Genomic DNA, 24,122 nt, shown 5'->3' with positions numbered 1-24,122 from the left:
GGCAGGCGCCCAGCAGGACTGCGTACCCAGCTCCTGATCACCTGATGAGCATTTATACAGTGCCGGCAGTGTGCAAGGCCAGCGAAAGGGTGCCGGATGGGCACTCTTCTTGTCCTGAAGGGCCTTGGGACATGCATCATCCAGGTGGACGTTTGTTGGGGCCTGTCCGCTCCCAGCTCCCAGCTCAGTGCTGTTCCTGCTGGAGCCCCCACACCCACACCCCTGCACTGGGAGGAGGCAGGAGAAAGAAAGGCGGCTGTGTTTGGCCAGGTTTCCACTTCCTGCTGGAGCATCCCAGGACCTGAGCCTGTCACTGAGCTGCTTCCTGCCTCTTCTCTGACCTGCCTGCCCCTTGGGGCTCAGAGGGTCAGAATGAAAGCCCCACGAAGGTAATTCTGGGCCACCCTGCTCACAGCACCCCTTTCCCAGGAGGTTGATGGTAGCCACCACCTCATGACTCCTGCAGGCTGGTTTCTACTCCACCCAGCCCTGAGCCAGCCCGAGCCACCCCCTCAGCCCCCAGGGTCACTGTTTCCTCTCCTCAGCCTTTTCCCTTCTTCCAGGAGACATTTGGTCACTGGAGCTAAGGGATGACAAATGCCAGAGTCTGGGTGAGCCTAGAGGGCGATTTCCGTGAAAAGGACCTAGGTTGCTTGGAAAGGAATGTTGAAAGCTTTTCTCAGTACAACCTAAGTTGAGATCAACTCTTAGTGTGTTTCTGACAAACGTTTGACTTAATCCTTTTGATGTTCCTCCGAAAGTGAACAGAAGTGTAAATTTGTCTTTTGTAGTTTGGCAGCGGCAGCTGTGGAAGCTGGAGTTTCTGTGCTCATCTTTAGGGGGCCCTCCCCTGCAGAACTCCCTGTCTTTCCCTGTGAAAACCAGGTTCCTGCTGGTCAAGGGGAGAGTCACGGGGGCATGGAGCCTCTGGTCAAGGGGAGAGTCATGGGGGCATGGAGCCTCTGGTCAAGGGGAGAGTCACGGGGGCATGGAGCCTCTGGAGTCTGGTGTTCGGTATCACCTTGAACCTCTTGCTGTTTTGCCTGTGGATACTCTCTCCACTTTCCATTAACCTTGGTGGCTGTGGTTTGGGGCAGTGTGTTGTTAATACATTTTCAAGGTAAATTTACCCACCTCTCAGGCAAGGGACAATTTAGGCTGCTTGTGGCTGATGCCAGAATCACTCAGGTGTCCATCCGGGGACCATCAGTTCTCCTTATTGTTTGGAGAAATGGATAGACTTCCTGATGGAAAAGAACTTCGGGAAGGTGCTGGGGAGCCCTGACAAAAAAGAAGATGCATCTGAGCTTCAGAGGACACCTCTGATGGGAGGTGTTTTCTTGTGATTCATCGTGTGTATTCTGATGCCGTTGCTGCCCTGCCCCTGGGGGAACCTCACCTGGTGCCCGTGTTAACCAGCCCTGACCTCCCCGGCCCTCCAAGTAGACCCGATTATAGTTCTTGAATAGGCGTGCCATCTTTTCAGGGGCTACTGTGCACCAAAGTGGTGGTGTGTTCCACCCCTCAAAGTGCACGTGGCTCAAAAGAGGGCGGCCGGTTTGCAGAGGTTCCTCCGTCTCTTGTAGCTCATGGGGTCAAGCCTTGGCTGCTGCAGCTGGGCCTTCAGACCTTTCCATCCGTTTGTGGTCACTCCCTGGAGGCCACCAGCCCAGCGTGGCAGCTTTGTCCTCAGTAACCCCTGCTTCCTGGTTCTTGTAGGAATCGTTCGCCTGAGGGACGGGCTGCGGGACCGCTATCCTGTGGAAGACTACCTGGACCTCTTTGACCTGGCGGCACACCAGATTCATCAAGGACTGCAGGCCAGCGCTGCGAAGGAGCCGAGCAAGATGAATAGAATCATTATCGGTAGGGCTTCCATGGAGCTCCTGCCCTGGGCCAGGCCGGGCTTCACTGCACTTGCAAGCATTTGCATGACATTTGCCCTCAGCTGCTGAGTGCCTGTTTCCCCAGTGACTCCCCCCACCTCTCTCCCCCTGTGTAAAATGTTCATATTGTTTGTGCAGTTTTCCATAAAGCAAAAACGTTTAGTAGACTCTATTTCCATGGAGACTCAAGTGCACCTGAAATGGCTTTTTAAAAATGTTGCCGTTTCTTGCTTTTATTAAAGTTAAGCTTGCATGTTGGATTTCTTTTCGAGATACACCCATCTGAGTAAGTTTGGACGGGGGATCATAAATGCAAAATGAACTGTTTAGTCATCGGTTTAATTTTTGTGGCGTTTGTACTCCCTGGCCTCTGGGACCCTGTGAAGATGAAAGTGGCCTCTCCTGAAATAGACACATCCCTCGTGCATCATGGGTGACTGATTGCTGTTGGAAAAGCTTCGGTCTTGTCAACCTAATGCCTTTAGACATTCAAAGTGAGGTGGTTTGATTAGCAATTTTTTTTTTTTAATTCACAAGGGTGTTTTATAAAAAACATATCTGTTCACCCTCTCTATTGGATTCAGCTTAAAAGACATTTATCCACTTACACCTCTGAGAGAGAGAAATCGAATCACATATTTTTCTTAAATTGGTTACCTGAGGCAGCGATCTATTTTTTCGTTCTAAATCTATTATATTTTGATTCTCTAAGTTCGGTTACACTATCAGTGACTAAGAAGAATTGTAATCAACCATCTGAAAGACGGCTGTTTACTTATGTGTCCCATGTCCAAGGGGACAGACTTACATGCTGAAGCTCTGATTTATTTATTTTTAACTCGAAGAAGCCAGATGAGAGCATACCCTCTTACTCAGTCCGAACTGGGTGCTAGCTGTTTTCTTGCAGCCATGAGTTAATACCCAAATTACAAATCTTGACTAATATTTGACTGTGGCTTGAACATACTGTGGGCTTCCCTGGTAGCTCAGTTGGTAAAGAATCTGCCTGCAGTGTGGGAGACCCTGGTTTGATCCCTGGGTCAGGAAGATCCCCTGGAGAAGGAAATGGCAACCCACTTCAGAATTCTTGCCTGGAAAATCCTATGGACAGAGGAGCCTGGCAGGCTACAGTCCATGGGGTCATAAGAATTGGACATGACTTAGCGACTAAGCCACCACGACCCATACCATGTGTCTCTGGGAGAATCTCATGTTCTTGTGAAAGAGTTAAAAAGCTATACATCCTAGGGTCGGGAAATAGAGCCCAAGCTAATGAATAAAAAAAGGAAGGCTTTACTTTGGTTTTCTCATTTTATTTACTTCTAGATTTAGAAATGAAAACTGAAGACTATATCCACGCTCTGATGTTTACCTGAAGCAGAGTTTGTTGAGTTTTATGGTAGATGGAAAGCTGGCATCTAGCCCGGGCTGTGCCACCAGCGAGCTCTGTGCCATGCGACAAGTTGGTCTTTGTGTTCCTAAACTCAGTCTACTCATCTGTAAAATGGGTTTATTGGACCAGATCAGTTCTGGGTTCCTCCCAACCCTGAAACTCTGCTTCAGCTTCTTCTGGTTAGATCCCTGGAAGAAGCATACTGGTCTTTCTTCATCTTGGCCAATGGATCATAGAGGGCCCTTTCTTGGTGGTCTGGGCTAATGGCTGGAGTCAGGAAGGACTCCAGTGGCTGGTTCTCTGGGCTGGGGATCAAGACATGTGGAAAGGCTGCTGCCCTCTCTCAGGGCTCTCAAGGGCCCCTGCTGTGCCCTGTCAAAGTGCTCAAGTGAAGCTCTGATTGTTTATTGAATTATTGATCTTCCCCTAGGTTGTAAGGTTTGAGATTAAAGGGGACTGTCTGTCTTGTTTCTGTCATCTATCTATAGTGCCAAGCACAGTGCTGGGCACATTTTAGACCCCAAATCAGAGCCTTCTGCATGGATGGATGAAGGATGGGTGAATGATGGATGAAGGATGAATGGAGGCTGGATGGGTAGATGGACAGACTGTTAGGTAAATGGACAAGCATAGAACCAGCTCATTTATGAGACTGACAAAATTTGTGCCAACTTAGTTTTAGGTACTTTCCTTGTCCTAATATTCTCTTATTCATTGTGAGTAGAATTTTCAAAGGACTTCAGATGGGCTTGTTTTTTTTCTGTGTTCTAGGGTATTATTTCTTAAAAAAAATAGAAAGAAAGAGAGATCAGAATAGAAATACTCACCTGGACATGATTGCACATCCAACAGAATAAATAGGAGCCTGCTAACTCTCCAAATAACTGTGATGTGCTCATCAGTGATCAAAGAGACTTAGTCTTCAGGCTCAGATTTTCCCTGAATAAGTGACTTTCAGATGTGTCATATAGTCCCGTGTACAATGTCGGGAAATCGAATGTATAATTAATTGATTGATTTGCCTTTCTTTCTGAATCTCTGAAGACTATTCTTCAAAAAAAAAAAAAAAAGAGGGAACCAGTTCAAGTCTGTGAGACAGAAATGCTGAAAGGTCTGTGTGTTGGCTTCACCCCTGGCCTAGAATGTGCTTAACTGACCTCATCATGCTTCAGTCATGCAGACCGTGATCAAACAGGGGCTAGAACCAGCTTCCCGTTCACCCAGCCAGCACTGAGTGAATGCTGTGTGCCAGGCCACGGGGTGGGTGGGCACGCAGGACCAAGGTCCCATGAGCCTTTCCGCAAAGCCTTCCTCTTTGAGTGTGCTTGGGGACTGACCCTTGTGATTTCAAGGGAAGACTGACGCAGATTGCATGCAGTTTCCTAATGAGAGTCAGCTTGCCCGAATGCCTCCTTCACCCCTGATGCCTTTTGAAGGAAAGGCATCTCAGCGCACCATGGAGCAGTGTGCCGTAGGCAAAGTTAAACATCGTGAAATTGGGAGGCCAGATGCTCATAGAGGTTTTTCTGCCACATCCTGGAGAGAGGAACTGGGAGGAAGAGGGATGCTCAATGTGGCTCAGATCACCTTCGTCTCCAGACGGAGGTCCTTGCGGGGAGGGGTGATGGTGTAGTAGAGGGCAGTCATCAGCCTCCTCTTCCCAGAGTCCAGTCGGCCCGCTTCCTGGGCCAGCTCACCTGTGCACAGCTGTTTTAGACGGCATCACAGCCTGGTATGGCCCCTAGTTCAGGCTGCTCTGCGGGAGCCCGTAATTCAGCCCCACTCACTCGCAGCGTTTTCTGTTTCCAGGCGAGGCCAGCGCCTCCACCATGTGGGACAACAACGCCTGGACGCTCTTCTATGACAACGGCACAGATGGCGAGCCCCCCTTTCTGACCCAGGACTTCATCCACGCCTTCCAGCCAGACGCAAAGCTGATCGTCATGCTCAGGGACCCTGTGGAGAGGTGAGCAGCGTATTCGTGGGTTTTTTTTTGTTTGGGGAAAAGAAAAGCCAGTTTTGAAGGCCAGTCTTCCTTCTCATCACAGACAAGATTTTGCTGCTTCCTCTTGTTTAAATAAACAGGCTTAACATGTGATGTTACTGCTATTTCTTCTGTAAACGTTATTCTTGGGGCCATCTTCACTGCTTCTAAACAAACTGTGGATTGTTTCCTTAGCCATTCTGACCCTAGCCTGCGGGCCTTCAGCCTCTGCCGGTCTGGCCTGGGGATGTGGGACGGCCCTTGAGTGATGTCCAGGCATGAGAAATGCCCTTGGAATCAGGGGTGTCGGGTTTCTCTGTAGGGTGTAACTCCTATAGTTCTTTGTCCTCTGCCTTGATTGATGCCTCTGAAAGTGCTAGCTGCACCTTTCCTGAGGGGAAGAAAACCACAGAGCCGCTCTGTTGTGAAGTGCGGTAGCTGCTCAGTGCAGATGAGGCCAGGCTAGCGTGGTCCCAAACAGACTGGGTGAGTGTGGCCTGGCCAGCCCTGGGCCATGCTGAGGTCACTGACAACGGCTGTGTGCGTGGCAGAATCTCAGGGCTGCCAGGACTTAAAATCATTTAGTCCATCACGTCCCCTCTGGCCGGACCAGCACCCCTGCGCCAGAGACAAGAGGCTCCATTCTGGTTCAAGAGTTCCCATCCAGAACAACCCAGTTCTGCTTAGACAGCCCTGTGAGAGCACCCTTCCTACACTGACCCCAAGTCTATCTTTTGGGAGTGTCTACACTTTGGACCCATTTCTTCCCCATAGAGCTACATAGATCAGGGTTAATCCTTCTAAATGGGTAAGCCTGTCAGATATAGAAGACATCGTCAGGGCCCTGTGTCTTCTTTTCCTTTGGACTAAATGCCTCTTGTTATAGGGGCTTCCCAGCTGGCACTAGTGGTAAAGAACACGCCTGCCGGTGCAGGAGACATAAGAGACGCGGGTTTGATCCCTGGGTCAAGAAGATCCCCTGGAGGAAGGCATGGCAACCCACTCCAGTATTCTTGCCTGGAGAATCTCATGGACAGGGGAGCCTGGAGGGCTGCATTCCATGGGGTCACAAATAGTTGGACACGACTGAAGCGACTTAGCACACAGCACAAGGGTTATTATACCCCACGCCCCCACACATGCCAAAGATGTGTGTGAACTTGACCCTGTTGGGAAATAGAATCTTTGCTGATGGACTCAGGTTAAGATGAGGTCACACTGGAGGAGGGTGGGCCCTAACCCAGGAGCTGGTGTCCTTACGGGGAGAGGAACTGTGGGTCCCGGGATCCACAGACACAGGGAGAACGCTGTGTGAGAATGACGCAGAGGTTGGTGTGATGCTCCCAAACCCCCGAGGACCGCCAGGGATGGCCGGGACCGAGGCCCGGAACAGACTGTCCTCGGAAGCCCCAGAGTGAACCAGCCCTGCTGACCCCTGAATTTCAGACTTTGGACTTTCAGAACCGTGAGAGAATAAATTCCTGCTGGAATGAGCCCCACATCGGCGGTAATTCATTATCAGCAGTCCTAGGGCACTAACACAGCCCTGGTCCCTTCCTTGGATGGCAGACATTCCTGGCCCCATAGCCTTTCGAGTGATAATTGTTTAAAAACGCCTAGAATCTCCTACCCAGATAATCAATATTTTTATTTTGGTTTGTTTTCTTCTAAGCTAATACTTATCTATGCGGAGAAGTGGTGTGTGTGTGTGTGTGTGTGTGTGTGTGTGTGTGTGTGTGTGTGTGTACAGCTGTGTGACTATACGGTCTCACATCTTGCTTCTTTCATTTCGAACTCTTAGCTTACCTCCACGGACCCCATGTGGGTCTTGGAGTGGCCTCTGTGCTCTGCAGTGATCTGGTCAGAGAGCTGGATGGCCCCTGCCCCGTCCCCACCCCTGCAGACCCCCTGTGGGGGCCATCTTGATGCTGCAGATGGTTCCACTCTGCCCGCTGCACCTCCTCCAGCCTCGGGAGTCCCTCCGCACTGGTCCCGAGGCTGCCCTGACCTCGGGGCAGCTCGCCATGTCCTGCCTGCCGCTTCCCACACCTCGGGAGACAGGAATTCAGCCCTTCTGCCCAGGGAGTGGGCTGGAACCCACTGCCCCAGCTTGAGAACAGTTGACCCAAACCAGCAGTGCTCTCGTGTGTGCTTGATTACATAACCGTCAGCCTTGAAAGGCCCGGTGACTCAGTGACCCCGTGCTGCCCACAGAGGTGTTTTCACAGCTGCTCCCCCAGGCCACCCCCGCTGTGGCTCACGAGGCTGCAACATTCTCTCAGAAAGGAGGGGGGGCCTCACTGCTTGGCCAGTGTCTTCCCATCACATCTCCCTCTTCCTCATTCTGAAGAAGTTCACCTGCCTCAACTCCAGAGGGCCGAGAAGGTGAGACTCCAGCTCTGTCACCCCCTGAGCACAGAAATGGGAGCCCGGGGGACGAGGCGCTCACACCAGCTGCAGTCAGACGGGTGTGGGCGTTGCGGTCTGCAGTTCAGCCAGGGCGGGGAGGAAGGGGTAAGTGTGGCACCAAGAGGGAAAGAGCAGCTAGTGGAGAGTGCAGAGAAAGGCCTTTCTGGAAGAGCTGAGGCCAGGTGGGGTTTTGAGGGCTGAGTAAGAGTTTGCCAAGTAAGGAGCGAGGGCCATGGTCAAAGGGAAGGAGCATACTGGGCAGGGAGGATGGAGAGTGCAAAGGGAAGGACTCGTGTGCTCTCCGAGAGCGGAGCCAGCTTCCGTGGGCACGTCCCTCTCCCCACAGCTCTCATTCCACCTCTGGGGACACGGGAACTGTGAAGACAAGCTTTGGACAGCAAGGGCCGTCATGCTGCCCGGGTTCAGACATGGAACCAGGGGCCAGGGCTGCCCGACTCACCTCTCAGACCTCAGCCCGTAGTTCCCCTCTTAGTAGGAGGCCATTCCAAGGAGTCTTGTCTCCTTTTTTTTTTTTTTTTAAAGAGCAAATGCTCTGTTTATACTGGGAACTGAAAGTTCTTGCCTTCCTGACACTCACTTAACAGAAAGAGTTCATCAATTACAGTGTTCACTGATTCCCAGTCACATGCTGGGCAGTGCTCTTGGTGCTGAGCAGGCGCACACAGACGCCTGCCCTCCAGGAGCTGCACTTTGTCAGGAATGCGAGGCACTGATCCTCACGCACACGCGATGGTGCGGAGGAGGGCAGGATGCCATGGCAACACAGCCTCCTCAGGAAGCTAACCCTGTCGCGGGGCTGCTGACTGTAGTTCTCATCAACTGCTGTGTCACAAATCACCCAGAAACCTGGCAGCTTAAGACAGCACAGTTAACTATCTTGCACTATCTTTCATGGGGCAGAACCCGGCACAGCTTTGCTCTCCCAAGGCTGTCGTCAAGGCAGGGTCTCATCCGAAGGCTCGGTAGGGGAAGGATCTGCTTTCGAGCTCATGCAGTTGTTGGCAGAATTCAGTTCCCCAAGAAGTGTGGGAAGAGGGCCATGGTTCTTTGCTGGCCATTGGCTAGAGGCTGCCCTCAGTACCTTGCCACTGGGCCACCCCGTCATCAGAAGCTGCTTGCTCCATCAGAGCCTGCAAAGGAGCAAGCTGCTGCCAAGTTGGGAGCCTCCATCTTTTGTCATCTGAGCACAAGAGTGGCAGCCCATCACCTTTGCCATATTCTCTCGAGAAGCAAGTCACGTGGTCCAGGACACAGGCAAGGGGAGGGGATTACAGGGAATGAGTCCCAGGGTGAGGAGAGGATCTTCGGGACCATCTTAGAAGTTACCTACTTCTCTGTGCTGCTCTCTCGCTCCTCTGGGAAACCACGCCCTTACAGCCGGAAAGAGAGGCAGTGCCGGCGCAGTGCTGTGTGGAGGGGCAGCGAGCCCACGTGCACAGGGCAGTGTGTGTGTGTGTGTGTGTGCGTCTTCTGTGGGGGTTACTGACAGCAGCAGCTGTTCCATTGCTTTGTAAACGTTGATAAAGGATGGAACTAATAGGAATTTCTTCTTTTTGGAACCCCATGACTCATGGCCTATCTGAAATGGCTGGCTCATTTCCCATCGCGACCAGAAAGGATGATAAATACCGGGTGTTTAGGTCACTCTTGAAGAAGCAAACACTTGGAGCCCGAGTTCCCATTAGTCTTAACTGGGTCCCAGGCTATCAGCCACTTAAGCCATTCCGTGACCTTGTACTTCTGCAAGTGGGAGATTCCCTGAGTTTCTCCCTGCCCGTGGGATTGGACTGAATTTTTCTTTCCTTGTACAAATAGGCTCAGAGAGGAGTGGGGGAAAACCTTCATTTCTAGTTTAAATTCACATTTAGCCTTTATGTCTATAATTGATCAAAGGCAGAGGGTTTGAAAATGTTGGAATTGTAAGCAAAATCAAATCAACCACTTTAAAGCTTCCAGAGAAGCAAGCCCATTTATCTTTCTGGCAAGGAAGAGAGGATAGTGGAATGTGGATGGGATGGTTCTTAGGGCCAAAGGGCCAGCCAGCAATTCCTGTTGCAAGTTTCTCTACGTAAGAGATAAAGACAATTTAAAATTCAAGTTCCTTGGCTAAATCGGCCCAGTTAATTAACAAGAAGCCACCAATTACAAGGAGGGTTTTCCTTCATTTAGTTCAATTCTTAAGTGGAAAAGACTTCTTTTCAACACTGCCCACATTGGCCGCCTGCCTGTTCATTTGTGAGACAGTTGATGGAGTTTGACTCAGCGTAGAGGTGGTTACAGTCAGCAAGAAATGCAGAAAATGGCTGGGAGGTGCCCACCCCTTCAACATACTTTGTTTGAGGGATGTTTGGAGAGTGGTCTTGCACCATCATTCATGGACTTTACCATCCCTGTATCTTGGGCTTCATTTTTCGGGTGGTCTTCCCACAGTGCATGATAACGACCACCTCAGGAGTCTTTGATTTTCACGTCTTATGAAGAGAGGTCAAAGCAGAAGGAGAAGTCAGCTCCATTAAGGGTAGAGCTTGATTTTGACACCAGTGTCTTGAGACCCAGTGTCTTGTCCCCAGTGCCGTGGAACCTGGGGAGTTATTTTCTTTACCTGCTTTTATGAACTGATTTTCTTAACAACCCACTGGGCTGGTTAAATAAATTATTCTCTTCATGGCGATAAGCTAGGAATGGAAGGAATGAGGCTGCTAATGAAATGAATCCATTTCTGTGCAGTTTTTCATTCGGGCAGAGAGTGATGAGCAGGAGGGAACCTTTGGACTGGAACCTTGAACCTTTCATCAATGTCATTCCATCTCCAGAGTGGCTGTTGGGGTGTGTGGGTGGTGAACAGGGACCCAGGATCACTGTGATAGGGACACAGCCTCAGGGACCACAGGGTCTGTATTTGAACCCCATCTCTGCGGCTCTCTGTCTATGTGAGTTTCAGCAGGTTATTCAACCTCTCTATGCCTTCTTTCTTCCTCATTGATGAAATGAGGGGAAATAGTCCTATATCTGGGGCTTCTATGGTGGCTCAGACGGTAAGGAATCTGCCTGCAATGCAGGAGACCCAGGTTTGGTCCCTGGGTCGAGAAGGTGCCCTGGAGAAGGGAATGGCTACCCAGTCCGGAATTCCTGCCTGGAGAATTCCATGCACTAGAGCAGCCAGGCCCACTACAGCCCATGGGTTCGCCTAGAGTCGCACATGACTGAGCAAGTAACATTTTCACGTTCAGTCCTATCGGGTTGTAAAGATGAAGTGACTTAATATGTGTAGTGTGTTTAAAAATGCTGGGCAAATGGTAACTATTATATACTTATTAGTTACTATTATTCAGCCACAATAGTAGCAAGTAAGAATAACAATATCCAGACCAAGCACTCAGATACTCAAGGAAGTGGTTATCCAGCCCTCTTGATATGCTGGATGCCCTGCATACATTGGAGAGCCGAGCCGAGTCCTTCCCGTCTGCCCTCCCAGAGTCTTCTCCAGTGGGGAGGTGGCAGCCTAGCACTCACCAATCACTTTCTTTAGCCTGGTTCAGTGCTAAGTCCTTTTCAGGCATTGCCTCCTCTGAACTTTGCAAGCAGGTGAGAGGGCTGTCTTGACGTGTCACAGCTAATGTGTGTGGGCTCAGTGGGGTTAAGTTACCTATCAGCTGTCACCTGGTTACTAAGTGGCCAGACGGATTTGATCGCATGTCACTTGGACTGAGGGGCCAAGCTTTTCATCTCTGTCATAGGTCAGTTACTGGGAGGCCGACTCTGCGGCAGAGGGTACAGGAAGTTTATCAGTTCAGTGTCAGTTCAGTCATTCAATTGTGCCTGACTCTTTGTGACCCCATGGACTGCAGCACACCAGGCTGCCCTGTCCTTAACCATCTCCCAGAGCTTGCTTAAACTCATGTCCATTGAGTCAGTGATACCATCCAGCCATCTCATCCTCTGTCATCCCCTTCTCCTGCCTTCAGTCTTTTCCAGCATCAGGGTCTTTTCAAGTAAGTCAGCTCTTTGCATCAGATGGCCAAAGTATTGGAGTTTCAGCTTCAGCATCAGTTCTTCCAGTGAATATTCGGGACTGATTTCCTTTACGATGGACTGGTTGGATCACCTTGCAGTCCAAGGGACTCTCAAGAGTCTTCTCCAACACCACAGTTCAAAAGCATCTATTCTTCTGTGCTCAGCTCTCTTTAGAATTCAACTCTGACATCTATACATGACTACTGAAAAAACCATAGCCTTGACTAGACAGACCTTTGTTGGCAAAGTAATGTCTCTGCTTTTTAATATGCTGTCTAGGTTGGTCATAACTTTTCTTCCAAGGAACAAGCGTCTTTTCATTTCACGGCTGCAGTCACCATCTGCAGTGATTTTGGAGGCCCCCCCGCCCCCCCCCACAAAATGAAGTTTACAGGGCGTGCTTTTGGGCCAGCCCCCGTGAGGGGCGACAGGGCAGGATCGACAGAGGGAGAGGTCACAACAGGGGTCTCAGCCAACCACTTCCTCGAGGCATCTCCCATCCACCGGCCATTGGCTGCGTCTGCCCTGGGGAGGTGTAACCTTGGGTGGTGCAGGTCTTTCGGTGAAGGGACTGAACTTGTGAGCTGTGAGCAGGATGGAGGCTCCCCACTTGGGCAGAGTTCTGTGATCAGTAAGGATGCCAGTCTATGTAGAGCCCTAAGCCTGCACTCAGCTCCTTCACTTGTTTCCACATGAGTGAGAGCAGGATCCTGACCCAGGGCGTGGAGCAGCTTGCGGAGCAGGGAGAAGAGCCGGATTGATGCTTCTGAAATTGCTGTGTGTCCCCGCTACTGATGAGAGTCTCTCTGGCGACTCAGCTGCTGCTGAAAAACTCCCACCATGTTCTCAGGCAGTACAGGAGCTCTGGCATTCCAAGGCCAAGGGATGTTTTCTCTATAGCAGATTTTGCATGAAGACTGAAAGGCAGGCGGTTCCCTAGCACTGACAGATTAATTTTTAATGTAAACCAGCTCAAAGGGAAATTAGGAGAACTCCCTTGTGGACAAGAGATGGAATCTGGTGGAGGGGGCCATGGCGCTGAAATGTACAGGTCATGACAACCGCAGCAACGCGCACTCCCGCCACCTAAGGCCTTGCCCTCCTCCCTTTTCCCTCTTCAAGACCTTGGAGGTTTTGGAATCCTAGGCAGCAGTCTTGAGAAAGACTGTAGCAGAGTGTCCTAAGCCACAGGTTAATTTCCTGGTGAATTTGGGTGTTCTGCTTCTTAGAAGCTGCCTGTCTGGGTGTTACTGACACACCTTGGTATGGGCCTTAATGGTGACACCATGTCCTTTGATCAGGCTGCGCTGTGAGCCGCCAGGGAAGGGAGAGGGAGCTGGCCGGCTCTGGGTCAGGGCCACAGGCCCCGTCCTCTGAAGGCCGTTCGGGAGTGTCCGTACGGGGAGGGACCTCCTCTCATTACTGGCGGGAGAAAAGCCATCGTGCTGAAAACCCCCATGTGTTTAACAGTGTTTATTTTTTCGGGAAGTGTTTACAAAGTCATTGGCAGTCCTGAGTATTCCCACACGGACTGTTTGCAGAAGGAGGCTCTGTGTGCCGGGGAGCGTGGGGAAGAAGAGCCCGCTGTGTGTCCTTCTGCAGAGATTGGAAGGGCGGTGGGGGCATGGGGCACCGACGCCAGGCTGCCAAGAGAAGTCAGGGGGCCTTTCCGACCCAGGGTGTGGGGGCTGACGAGTAAGGGCGGCCCATGTCCTGGACCGGCCAGCCTGGGGATGGTGGCCATTGCTCTGTGGTGAGGTCTCCCACTTGGGGGTCCCGGCCTGGCCCTGCTGCTGCCTTAATCTGGGGGTAGCCCAACCATTCTTGGCGCCTGCTTTTTCTCTTTTCCCCTGGTCTCAGGGTCTCAGACACATCTCCCATGAAAGCGATTTGTGAGCAACACGGGGCTCGTGGGTGGAGGGCTGCTGGCATGGCCTCCACCCACAGAGGTTCACTGAGGCCCCGCGACTGGATGTGCAGAGGGAATCAGAGCTGGGTCCAGAATCCTGCTTGTGTTCAAGGGGAAGAGAAGGCCCAGCCCGGGCAGCCCTGCTTCCCTGTGGACCCTTTTTAGGCCCCAACCTAGTATGTTTTTCTCTGGCAGAAAGTGAGCTTCATCAGCATCACACAACCTGAGTGACTCCAGAGGTTTTCTCCGAATAAGCTGGTCTGGCCAGCCCCGCTTCCCTGTTCCTCATGATGAGATGGTCATGGTGCGTGAGTCAGTAGACAAAGGGCCTCCATCTCAGCGATATTAAATGGCTATTTTTTTTTCCTCGTAGGAAAATTATACATCATCATTATTGATGACACCGTGTTAAAGGTCGGGAAGTTATTGACAGGAATTTGGGTCTGGGTGCCAGCAGATGGACAGCAATGACGGGCTGCTCTGGCTGGCACTGTGGTCACTGCGTGCACGAGACCCTCCAGAAGCCGCAGAACCCTGTGCTCTTACGCGGGGCGGGGGGGAGCAGATTAGAAGACATGAGTGTGCCCACTCCTGGGGCTGCCAGGGATGAAATGTGACCCTTCACATGTGTGTCGCCATCTGGCACGCACTTCAGGGGCACAGAAGGGCCAGGGAGTACTTGGCCTGAGGTAGGCCTGTCCAGGAGCTGTCGGTCAGCTGTCCACAGCTCTGGCATCTGCCCTGGGGTCTTTCCACCAAGCATGGCTCTCTGTGATGGCTGAGGGGTGAGCAGTAGTAAGCTGGAAAGACGAGGATCTCCAGGCCTCTGATGGCCTGCACTTGGCTGGACAGACCTGACACCAAGGCTCCAGCTTCTGTGGGCCTTTCAGGCTTGGGGATCTGATCGATTCGGGACCTGGGCCCCTCTGAGGACTGACCGGTGAAAACCAGTTCTCCCTTTGGGGTGATGAAAACATAGAATTAGATGGTGCCGGTGTTCGCACAAATTTGTGCATTTACCCAAAACTACTACATTGTTCGCTTGTTTAAAAGGGTGCATTTTATGGGCTGTGGATCATCTCTCAATTTAAACATAGTATGAAAATAATTCACGAAAGGAGGAGAAACCAGCCGCAAGGGGTGGTCTCACCGAAGTAGTGACATTTGAGCTGGAACCTGCAGTCTGCACCTAGAGGAAGGCCAGTCAACATGCATGTCATGGTCTCAGAGCTCAATTATAAACTGAAATAAGCTGTTTGCCGTGGCCAATGAGTATCAGCTCATCCACGTGACGAGAGATCGGGAAGTAGGGACGGAAGCCGGGAGATACCTGGGCCTCTGTTGTGCTGTGATTTCCAGTTGTCGAGCACGTTTTCTCTTCCTGGTCATGCCAGGTTTCACCCTGATGTCTGCTGCTGTATTACAGGTGTGATGGCGTTTCAGTCTCCTGTAACTTATTAAGTAGTTCTGTGACAGAACTGACTTTTGCTTCCAAATCACTCTGCACCTAAAACAATAAAGACCTCAAAACAAAGCCCCCCAAACCATCAGATGGCTAGTCCCCGACTCGGGCCAGCTGCCGGTTTGCGGCTCTGTCCCTAAAGTATGAGCCCGGGGCCAGGTCCTGTCGGGTCACTGGGCTTTGGAGTTGAGCAGGTCTGGGTTGGTTTGGGCCCAGCCTTGGGGCCTCCTGGGCCCCATGACCTTGGGAAGCTTTGCAGGATTGGAGAGGACAGAGCACATCCCGAAGGCTGGTTGTGAACAGGGAGGGAGATTGCACGTGTAGTGCTGAGCACAGGGCAGGCCTCAGTAGCCAGGTGCAGCCATGTAGCAGGTGGATACCAAGAGGATTCTGGGAGGCTAACCTGTACAGCCCTGGAGTGAGCCTGGCTGGAGGAGAGGCCCAAGGGGTAGTGGCCGCCCTTGTTTTCCTGTATCAATACACCCAACTCTGCTCACCTAGGCTCAGAGTGCCCTGCTGTTGTTGGATGAATTCAGCTGTGACCTTGGGGTAACCACCCAGATTTTGCATGGTGAGACCTGTGAGCTCACTGCTGGCCACTCCTTTGTCCCCCTGGAAAGAGATGTGGTTCTTTCCAGAGGTACCAGGTTCAGGGAGCCCCTGCCACCTCCACTCCTATGCCCCTCTCCAGGACTGCTGGGGTCCCGGGACCCCTGTCCTGCCCAGGAAAGACAGCTCACATCCATGAGCAAGCCTGTTGTCTCGGGGCCGCCCCAGCAGCCTTCTAAAATAACCGCAGCACAGAAGGCTCGGAATGTCTTATATTTGGAATTGCTGTTGGAAACAGTTCTGGCCAAATGTAACACCCATCTGTTTGGGAGGGTCTGAGAGTCAGAAAATGAGATGGTTCAGCAGGAGGGGGCTTGGCAGCACCAAAACTCAGGGCTGGGGGTGGGGATCAGGTCAGCTGGCCCTCACTTGGCCTGGGAGGCCCTTACCCCTGCAGCCTGGACCATGCCCGTTGTGCCGGACGGCCCCAGTTGGAGAAAGGTTTCCCCGTATCAAATCCGGCTTTCTTCCTGAACCTTCTACCCAGGGGTCGGTCCTTCAGGAGTCTGGGACCTGTCCCCTCCCAGCTCTGAATAGCCTTTTAGCCGTTGAAGCTGGCGTCCTTCCTGCTGAGTCTTGCTTCTCCAGATTTGAAGTGACTCCTTCCGCTTCTGTGTCTGGCACCCAGCCCCCAAGGCGAGTGGCCTCGAGGACTCTGACCTGGCCGGGTGGTGCAGAGCAACACCCTCCCAACATTCTCAGTGCCATGCCTTCATTAATGAGGCCTGAGGTGCTTGGGTCCCTGCAGGTCTGTGATGATTCATTATGCACTTGCGTCAGCTAAACCCCTTGTGCAGTTTCCAGGTTGGCCTCTTTCCGCTACATCATCATTGCACAGTTGGTTTTTAAAGAGTAAAATATGGATATTTAGGTTTATTTTGTTACGCTTCCACTTGTTATTTGAGTGTGCCTGTAACCCAAAGTGGGCTCTGGCTGCTTGCTGCTCAAAAGCCAATAAAGAGGCAAGGTTAGTGGAAAGGAAAGTTTATTTTGGATGCTGGCAACTAGGGTGGGGGGAGTGGATGCTTCTCCAAAGGCCCACTCCCCACCCCTACTCCCTCCAATCAGGGGACAAGAGCTTTTATAGACGGAGGGAGGGAGGTACGTGCAGAAACAGCAGAGTCAGCTCTGACAGTCATCTTGAAGTTGGTCATCAGTGATCTGACCAGCTCATCTTGAATGTTTTAGGTATAGTTAATCTTCAGTTCCAGGGTCAGTTCGTTTCCATTTTCTGGAGGCCAGTTCTCAGAATTCCAGCAGCTTACATCATGGTGATGGTCTGGTCATCATGTAGTTAACTTCTTCCACCTGGTGGGGGTTTCAGTATCTACAAGACAGCTAACAGGGTACGGCTCAGAATATTACCTACAGCCTTTGAGGAACTGAAGGTCCTTGATTTAATGATTGCATTACTCTTATCTAGTCTTGTTGAACTGTTTTCCTTTGTCTCTGCATTTTCTTCTCTGATTAAACTTATCCTTTGGTTAATGATTTAAGGGCCTAGATCTGATAGATAGAGTGCCTGATGAACTATGGAATGAGGTTCCTGACATTGTACAGGAGACAGGGATCAAGACCATCCCCATGGAAAAGAAATGCAAAAAAGCAAAATGGCTGTCTGGGGAGGCCTTACAAATAGCTGTGAAAAGAAGAGAGGTGAAAAGCAAAGTAGAAAAGGAAAGATAAAAGCATCTGAATGCAGAGTTCCAAAGAATAGCAAGAAGAGATAAGAAAACCTTCTTCAGTGATCAATGCAAAGAAATACAGGAAAACAACAGAATGGGAAAGACTAGAGATCTCTTCAAGAAAATTAGAGATACCAAGGGAATATTTCCTGCAAAGATGGGCTCGATAAAGGACAGAAGTGGTATGGACCTAAAAGAAGCAGAAGATATTAAGAAGAGGTGGCAAGAATACACGGAAGAACTGTACAAAAAAGATCTTCACAACCCAGATAATCATGATGATGTGATCACTAATCTAGAGCCAGACATCTTGGAATGTGAAGTCAAGTGGGCCTTAGAAAGCATCACTACGAATTGATGAATTCCAGTGGAGCTGTTTCAAATCCTGAAAGATGATGCTGTGAAAGTGCTGCACTCAATATGTCAGCAAATTTGGAAAACTCAGCAGTGGTCACAGGACTGGAAAAGGTCAGTTTTCATTCCAATTCCAAAGAAAGGCAATGCAAAAGAATGCTCAAACTACCGCACAGTTGCACTCATCTCACATGCTAGTAAAGTAATGCTCAAAATTCTCCAAGCCAGGCTTCAGCAATATGTGAACCGTGAACTCCCTGATGTTCAAGCTGGTTTTAGAAAAGGCAGAGGAACCAGAGATCAAATTGCCAACATCTGCTGGATCATGGAAAAAGCAAGAGAGTTCGAGAAAAACATCTCTTTCTGCTTTATTGACTATCCCAAAGCCTTTGACTGTGTGGATCACAATAAACTGTGGAAAATTCTGAAAGAGATGGGAATACCAGACCACCTGACCTGCCTCTTGAGAAATCTGTATGCAGGTCAGGAAGCAACAGTTAGAACTGGACATGGAACAACAGACTGGTTCCAAACAGGAAAAGCAGTACGTCAAGGCTGTATATTGTCACCCTGCTTATTTAACTTCTATGCAGAGTCCATCATGAGAAACGCTGAACTGGAAGAAGCACAAGCTGGAATCAAGATTGCTGGGAGAAATATCAATAACCTCAGATATGCAGATGACACTACCCTTATGGCAGAAAGTGAAGAGGAGCTAAAAAGCCTCTTGATGAAAGTGAAAGAGGAGACTGAAAAAGTTGGCTTAAAGCTCAACATTCAGAAAACGAAGATCATGGCATTCGGTCCCATCCCTTCATGGGAAATAAATGGGGAAACAGTGGAAACAGTGTCAGACTTTATTTTGGGGGGCTCCAAAATCACTGCATATGGTGACTGCAGCCATGAAATTAAAAGACACTTACTCCTTGGAAGAAAAGTTATGAGCAACCTAGATAGTATATTCAAAAGCAGAGACATTACTTTGCCGACTAAGGTCCGTCTAGTCAAGGCTATGGTTTTTCCTGTGGTCATGTATGGATGTGAGAGTTGGACTGTGAAGAAGGCTGAGCACCGAAGAACTGATGGTTTTGAACTGTGGTGTTGGAGAAGACCCTTGAGAGTCCCTTGGACTGCAAGGAGATCCAACCAGTCCATTCTGAAGGAGATCAACCCTGGGATTTCTTTGGAAGGAATGATGCTAAAGCTGAAGCTCCAGTACTTTGGCCACCTCATGCGAAGAGTTGACTCATTGGAAAAGACTCTGATGCTGGGAGGGATTGGGGGCAGGAGGAGAAGGGGACGACTGAGGACGAGATGGCTGGATGGCATCACGGACTCGATGGACGTGAGTCTGAGTGAACTCCGGGAGATGGTGATGGACAGGGAGGCCTGGCGTGCTGTGATTCATGAGGTCACAAAGAGTCAGACACGACTGAGCGACTGAACTGAACTGAACGTTGTCCCACAGACAAAGGCAGGTGGAGGACATGGTCCACAGTGTCCTGCTCTGGTGTTTTGAGGTGCGTTTGGAGCCTTATTCTTGATATATCTGCTCTCTTTCTCAACGTTTTTTGAATGGTCTTAATGCATCCAAGTGACTGGCACTCTTCCAAAATCATTATCTGACTTTCTCCCCAGAGAGTAGTTGTGGGGAGTCACACACTTGTGTAAGTAGCTTCAGTTGTGCCCAACTCTGTGCGACCCCGTGGACTGTAGCCCACCAGGCTCCTCTGTCCGTGAGATTCTCCAGGCAACTGGAGCAGGTTGCCATGCCCTCCTCCAGGAGATCTTCCGACCCAAGGATGGACCCAAGGTCTGACTCCTGTGTCTCCTGCATTGGCAGGCAGATTCTTGACCTACTAGCACCGCCTAGGAGGCCCACCTGGGAAAATCATAGTATCGTTTATTCAAGACAGTCTTACCCCTGATTCTTCATGAGTACTCAGATAGTGCCCTCTGGGGAGGTAAAGGTCTTGTGTCGCTCGTCTTCCTTCTTCTTTCTTTGCGGAGGAGCTGGCCACACGGCCATCATCCTCCTGCACAGGCAGGTTACTCTTCGAGGGTCTCAGGGTGAGAGACAGGTGCTGGCAGAAATGACTCCTCAGGAATTTGGTTTTGGGTCTGTGTTAGTTTCTCGGGGGGCTCTCGTAACAAATCATCACAAATGAGCTGGCTTGAAAAACAGACATTCATTCTCTCATTGTTCTAGAGGCCAGAGGTCGAAGGTAAGGCGGTGGTGGCGACTTTAGTTCCTCCCGGAGGCTCTGAGGGAGGGTTCGTTCCACTGGTCTTCCAGCTTCCAGTGGCTTCTGCAGTCCTGGCATCCTTATCTTGTAGGTAACACTTCAGTTTCTGCCTCTGTCTTCACGTGGCCTCCTCCCCATGTGTCCACGTCCTCGCCCCTTAGAGGGACACCAGTCCTTGGATTTTGGGCCCACCGTTCTCACCTGGAGGTCTTCACCATAATGACATCTGCAGAGACCCTATTGCTGAAATAAGATCCCATTCGCAGATACCGGTGGTCAGGAGTTAGGCATCTTTCAGGACATCTGTAGACTCCAAACGGGCGCAGGGAGGTTCTCTGCTCAAATAGGGTGTGGAGGACTTGTTACAGACACTCATCTCGGCACGTGTGTGGGCTCCAGGGAGGCCCGCTGCCCACCCTGTGAGCAGATCCAGGGTCCCTGGGGAACTGAGGGGAAGGAGAAATCTCCCCTCACCCTGCCGAGGAAGTGGGCCTGGCCTGGTACTAAGGGCCGTGAACCAACCTGATTCATAGAAGGTGGGGCCCTGAGCTCATTTCACTGCACCCCAGGCAGATGAAAATCAGTCTTCTCACTTGGGCAGGGCTGGACTGGCGCGGCTGGACCTGAGGACATGTCCCAGTTTGTCTGCTGGAGTGACTTCTGGATCTCTAAAGAATTGTATGGAGTCAGCAGATTCTTCATGAAGTTACTTTGTGTTTAAAATTAAGCCAGGTTTTAGAGACTCTTATTTTATTTATGAGCCACCCCTCTACAAGAAACGTCATTACCACAAAATAAACTCACTGTGGAAAGCCTGAGCCCAGGGTTGGAATTTTAGATGGCAGTCGATGTGATAGAATTCCAGTTCTACCGACCGATTTAGACGGTTGTGTGGGAGGTCTTGCTAACGACTCTAAACTTGAGCTTCCTATTAAAGTCCAGATTCTGATGACAGTCTCAGAGGTGTTGGTCACTACCCCCCGGCATCTTTCTTGGGCAAATCTGTAAATTGGCAGCACTCATAGGAAATGGTGTGAGCTCGGAGGGGCCTCCAACAAGCTCGATGCTACAAGGTGCCCAGGTGTGTGCCACCCAACTGCACTTTGAGCTCCACGCAAATCTGATTTCGGGCATTTATTCATCAGCTCTTCGGTTATGCTGTGGCTGAGCCTGCGGGGACAGGTGCCATGTTTCAGTCTTGATGGAGGTCCCGTGTTTGAAGAGGGAAAACCGCACAGCTGATGTGGGGGCCACCTGTAGTCGACAAGCGCAGTGTCATCGGGGCCGTGTGCGTGGCTGAACACGGATCTGGGGGAAGAGCTAATTGCCAGTGCTTGAGCATCTCTCAGGATTAGTCTTGAAGCAAGTCCTTTTGGAGATGTGGCTGACCAGGCTGAGACGTACAGGTACTCTCCTTCCAGTGTGTGTGCATGGATTCTAGGCAATCTGTGGGCAGATTCCAGACACCTCACTACTTCTCCGAGGTATTCTCTCTGGACATTGGCAGTGGGTGATTTCTAAAGAGCCTGAAGGCAATGGCACCCCACTCCAGTACTCTTGCCTGGAAAATCCCATGGATGGAGGAGTCTGGTAGGCTGCAGTCCATGGGGTCGCTAAGAGTCGGACACGACTGAGCAACTTCCCTTTCGCTTTTCACTTTCATGCATTGGAGAAGGAAATGGCAACCCACTCCAGTGTTCTTGCCTGGAGAATCCCAGGGACGGGGGAGCCTGGTGGGCTGCCATCTATGGGGTCGCACAGAGTCGGCCACAACTGAAGCGACTTAGCAGCATGCAGAAGGCACTGTGCCAAATGCCAGAGGGGAAGACAATCGGTCCCTGAGAAGCTGCTCTAGTTGTCAGAAAATCTTTGGATTCCCTGGTGGCTCAGATGGGAAAGCATCTGCTTACAATGCTGGAGACCTGGGTTCGATCCCTGGGTTGGGAAGATCCCCTGGAGAAGGCAATGGCACCCCACTCCAGCATTCTGGCCTGGAAAATCCCATGGATGGAGGAGCCTGATGGGCTACAGTCCCTGGGGTCGCAGAGTCGGACACGACTGAACGACTTCACTTTCTTTTCTTTTCACTAGTGAGTGGGGAGGGGTGGGAGCTGGAGAAGGGGTGTCTGCAGCCCACCTGTGCCCCCAGGGCACTGCCATCTCTGCAGGGGGATGAGGGTGGCCAACAGCCAGAAGGAAGCCCTGGGTGCAATCAGCGGTGCACAGCTACAGTCCCCAGACCTGTGGGACCCTAGTAAGATCTGCTGTTTCCTTCACTGGAAAGAAGGAAGCCTGGTTGGAGATGCTGGGAGAATAGAAAGTATGGAGCCGAGGGGGCCAGAGGCAGGCCAGCGCCGAGCAGGGAGCCAGTCTGCATCAGCCTGGTTTCCTGGCAGCCCCGGGCTGAGTGTGCATGAAGGGTGTTGGGCATGGGGCGGGGCGGGGCAGGGAGGAGGGCAGGAGGTGTGTGTTGAAAAAGGCATGAGACAGAAACAAAGGGGGAAGTGTTGAAAAACCAAAAAAAAAAAAAAAGGGTAAAGACTTAAGCTCTCTGCCAGCAGAAAAAGGAGAAGAGGTGAAAAGAGGTGTAGAAAACTCTCAACTTGGGAATTCTATTAAAGTAAAAAATTGCTGGGGCATACCCCGGTGACCTAGTGGTTAGGTTTCTGGGCTTTCACTGTTGTGGCCCAGGCTCGAACCCTGAGCGAGGAACTGAGATCCTCCAAGCTGAGTGGAACTGCAAAAAAAAATTACAACAATGGAATCTGTGTTTGGCTGCAGTGTATATGTTATCTTATCTACTTTTATGAATGTTCAAAATTCTCCCTAATTAAATAATTAGAGAAGTGCCATAGAACAGATGTATTATCTGATCCCATCCGATATAACCTGATACGTCTGTGTTTTTAAAAAATGAAAGATATGCAGATATATATTTGAAGGTGCACTGAAAATTTCTGGACCGATGTACAAGAAACTGATAATGAGGCTCACCCTTGAGGTCTGTATGGATTACCTTGTCATGGGGAAAGCACAAGGAGTTTTCCTGTTTTACAGATGAATTTAATGCTATACCCATCCTTCCCACCATGACTTAAGATTGTAGGAGCTGGGGATCAAAAGTAAAGGGCACAAGGGAAGTTGGGGCTGAGGACTTTAAAACAAAGGTGTGCTCAGTATAGTGTTATAACCTGTTTTGTTTTGCTTTTATTTTATTGTTTATTTCTGGCTGTGCTGGGTGTTCGTTGCTGCTCAGACTTTTCTCTAGTTGCGGTGGGTGGGGGCTACTCTCCAGCGGGGGTGTGCGGGCTTCTCACTGCGGTGGCTTCTCTCCCTGCGGAGCTCGGGCTCCAGGGTGCGCAGGCTTCACTAGTTGCAACACGTGGGTTCAGTAGTTGCAGCCCCCAGGCTCTGGAGCACAGGCTCAGTAGCTGTGGCGCACGGCCCAGTTGCTCCGTGGCATGTTGGGATCTTCCCGGACCAGGAATTGAACCTGTTTCTCCTGTATTGGCAGGTGGATTCTTTACCACTGAGCCATCAGGGAAGCCCTTTCTTTTGTTTATTTGATATAAGAAAAGAATTATCCCATGGTCAAAGAAAATATCTATCTGTAGTGTTAAAGTACAATAAAATATATGTGGAGAAAGTGAAAGCGTAGTCACTCAGTCATGTCCGACTCTCTGCGACCCCATGGACTGTATCCCACCAGAATTCCTTGTTCATGGGATTCTCCAGGCAAGAATACTGAAGTTGGTTGCCGTGTCCTCCTCCAGGGGATCTTCCCAACCCAGGAATCGAACCCAGATCTCCCACATTGCAGGCACATTCTTTACAATCTGAGCCACCAGAGGACCCCCTGGTGCAAAGGATTTGTGGGAAAAGAAAGAATCATTATTCTGACTCCTGTTAAAGAATGATAAGGCGACTATTGAGGGCTGTAGGTGTAGGGACCACTGAGGTGGCATCTTGCAGTAGGGGAGGGGGATTGGGGTCAACTCCAGATACAGCAAGAAAAGGTGGGAATTTGTAGCCCAGGAGGATGTGGCTTGGCGGATGGGAAGTTAACTAAGAGGAAACAGCAGCGTTAAGGGGAGAGTCCGGCTAAATGGCTAAATCGACCTGGCAGGATTCTTGTTAAAACTGGGAGATG

General features: G+C 50.6%; 1 protein-coding gene across 3 annotated transcripts in view; it reads left to right on the top strand.

Annotated features, from left to right (window-relative positions):
• The window catches only part of CHST15 (carbohydrate sulfotransferase 15), an 80,710-nt gene that overhangs the window by 44,938 nt on the left and 11,650 nt on the right, over window positions 1–24,122 (top strand). For all 3 annotated transcript variants that reach the window (XM_068961245.1, XM_068961246.1, XM_068961247.1), the window contains exons 4-5: window positions 1,720–1,866; window positions 5,089–5,245. In XM_068961245.1, coding sequence (XP_068817346.1) covers window positions 1,720–1,866; window positions 5,089–5,245 — 304 coding nt within the window. The remainder of the gene's footprint in view (window positions 1–1,719; window positions 1,867–5,088; window positions 5,246–24,122) is intronic.

This window comes from Capricornis sumatraensis, chromosome 23 (genome assembly GCF_032405125.1).
Source record: "Capricornis sumatraensis isolate serow.1 chromosome 23, serow.2, whole genome shotgun sequence".
NCBI lineage: Eukaryota > Metazoa > Chordata > Mammalia > Artiodactyla > Bovidae > Capricornis > Capricornis sumatraensis.
This window is presented reverse-complemented; position numbering and strand designations above follow the sequence as displayed.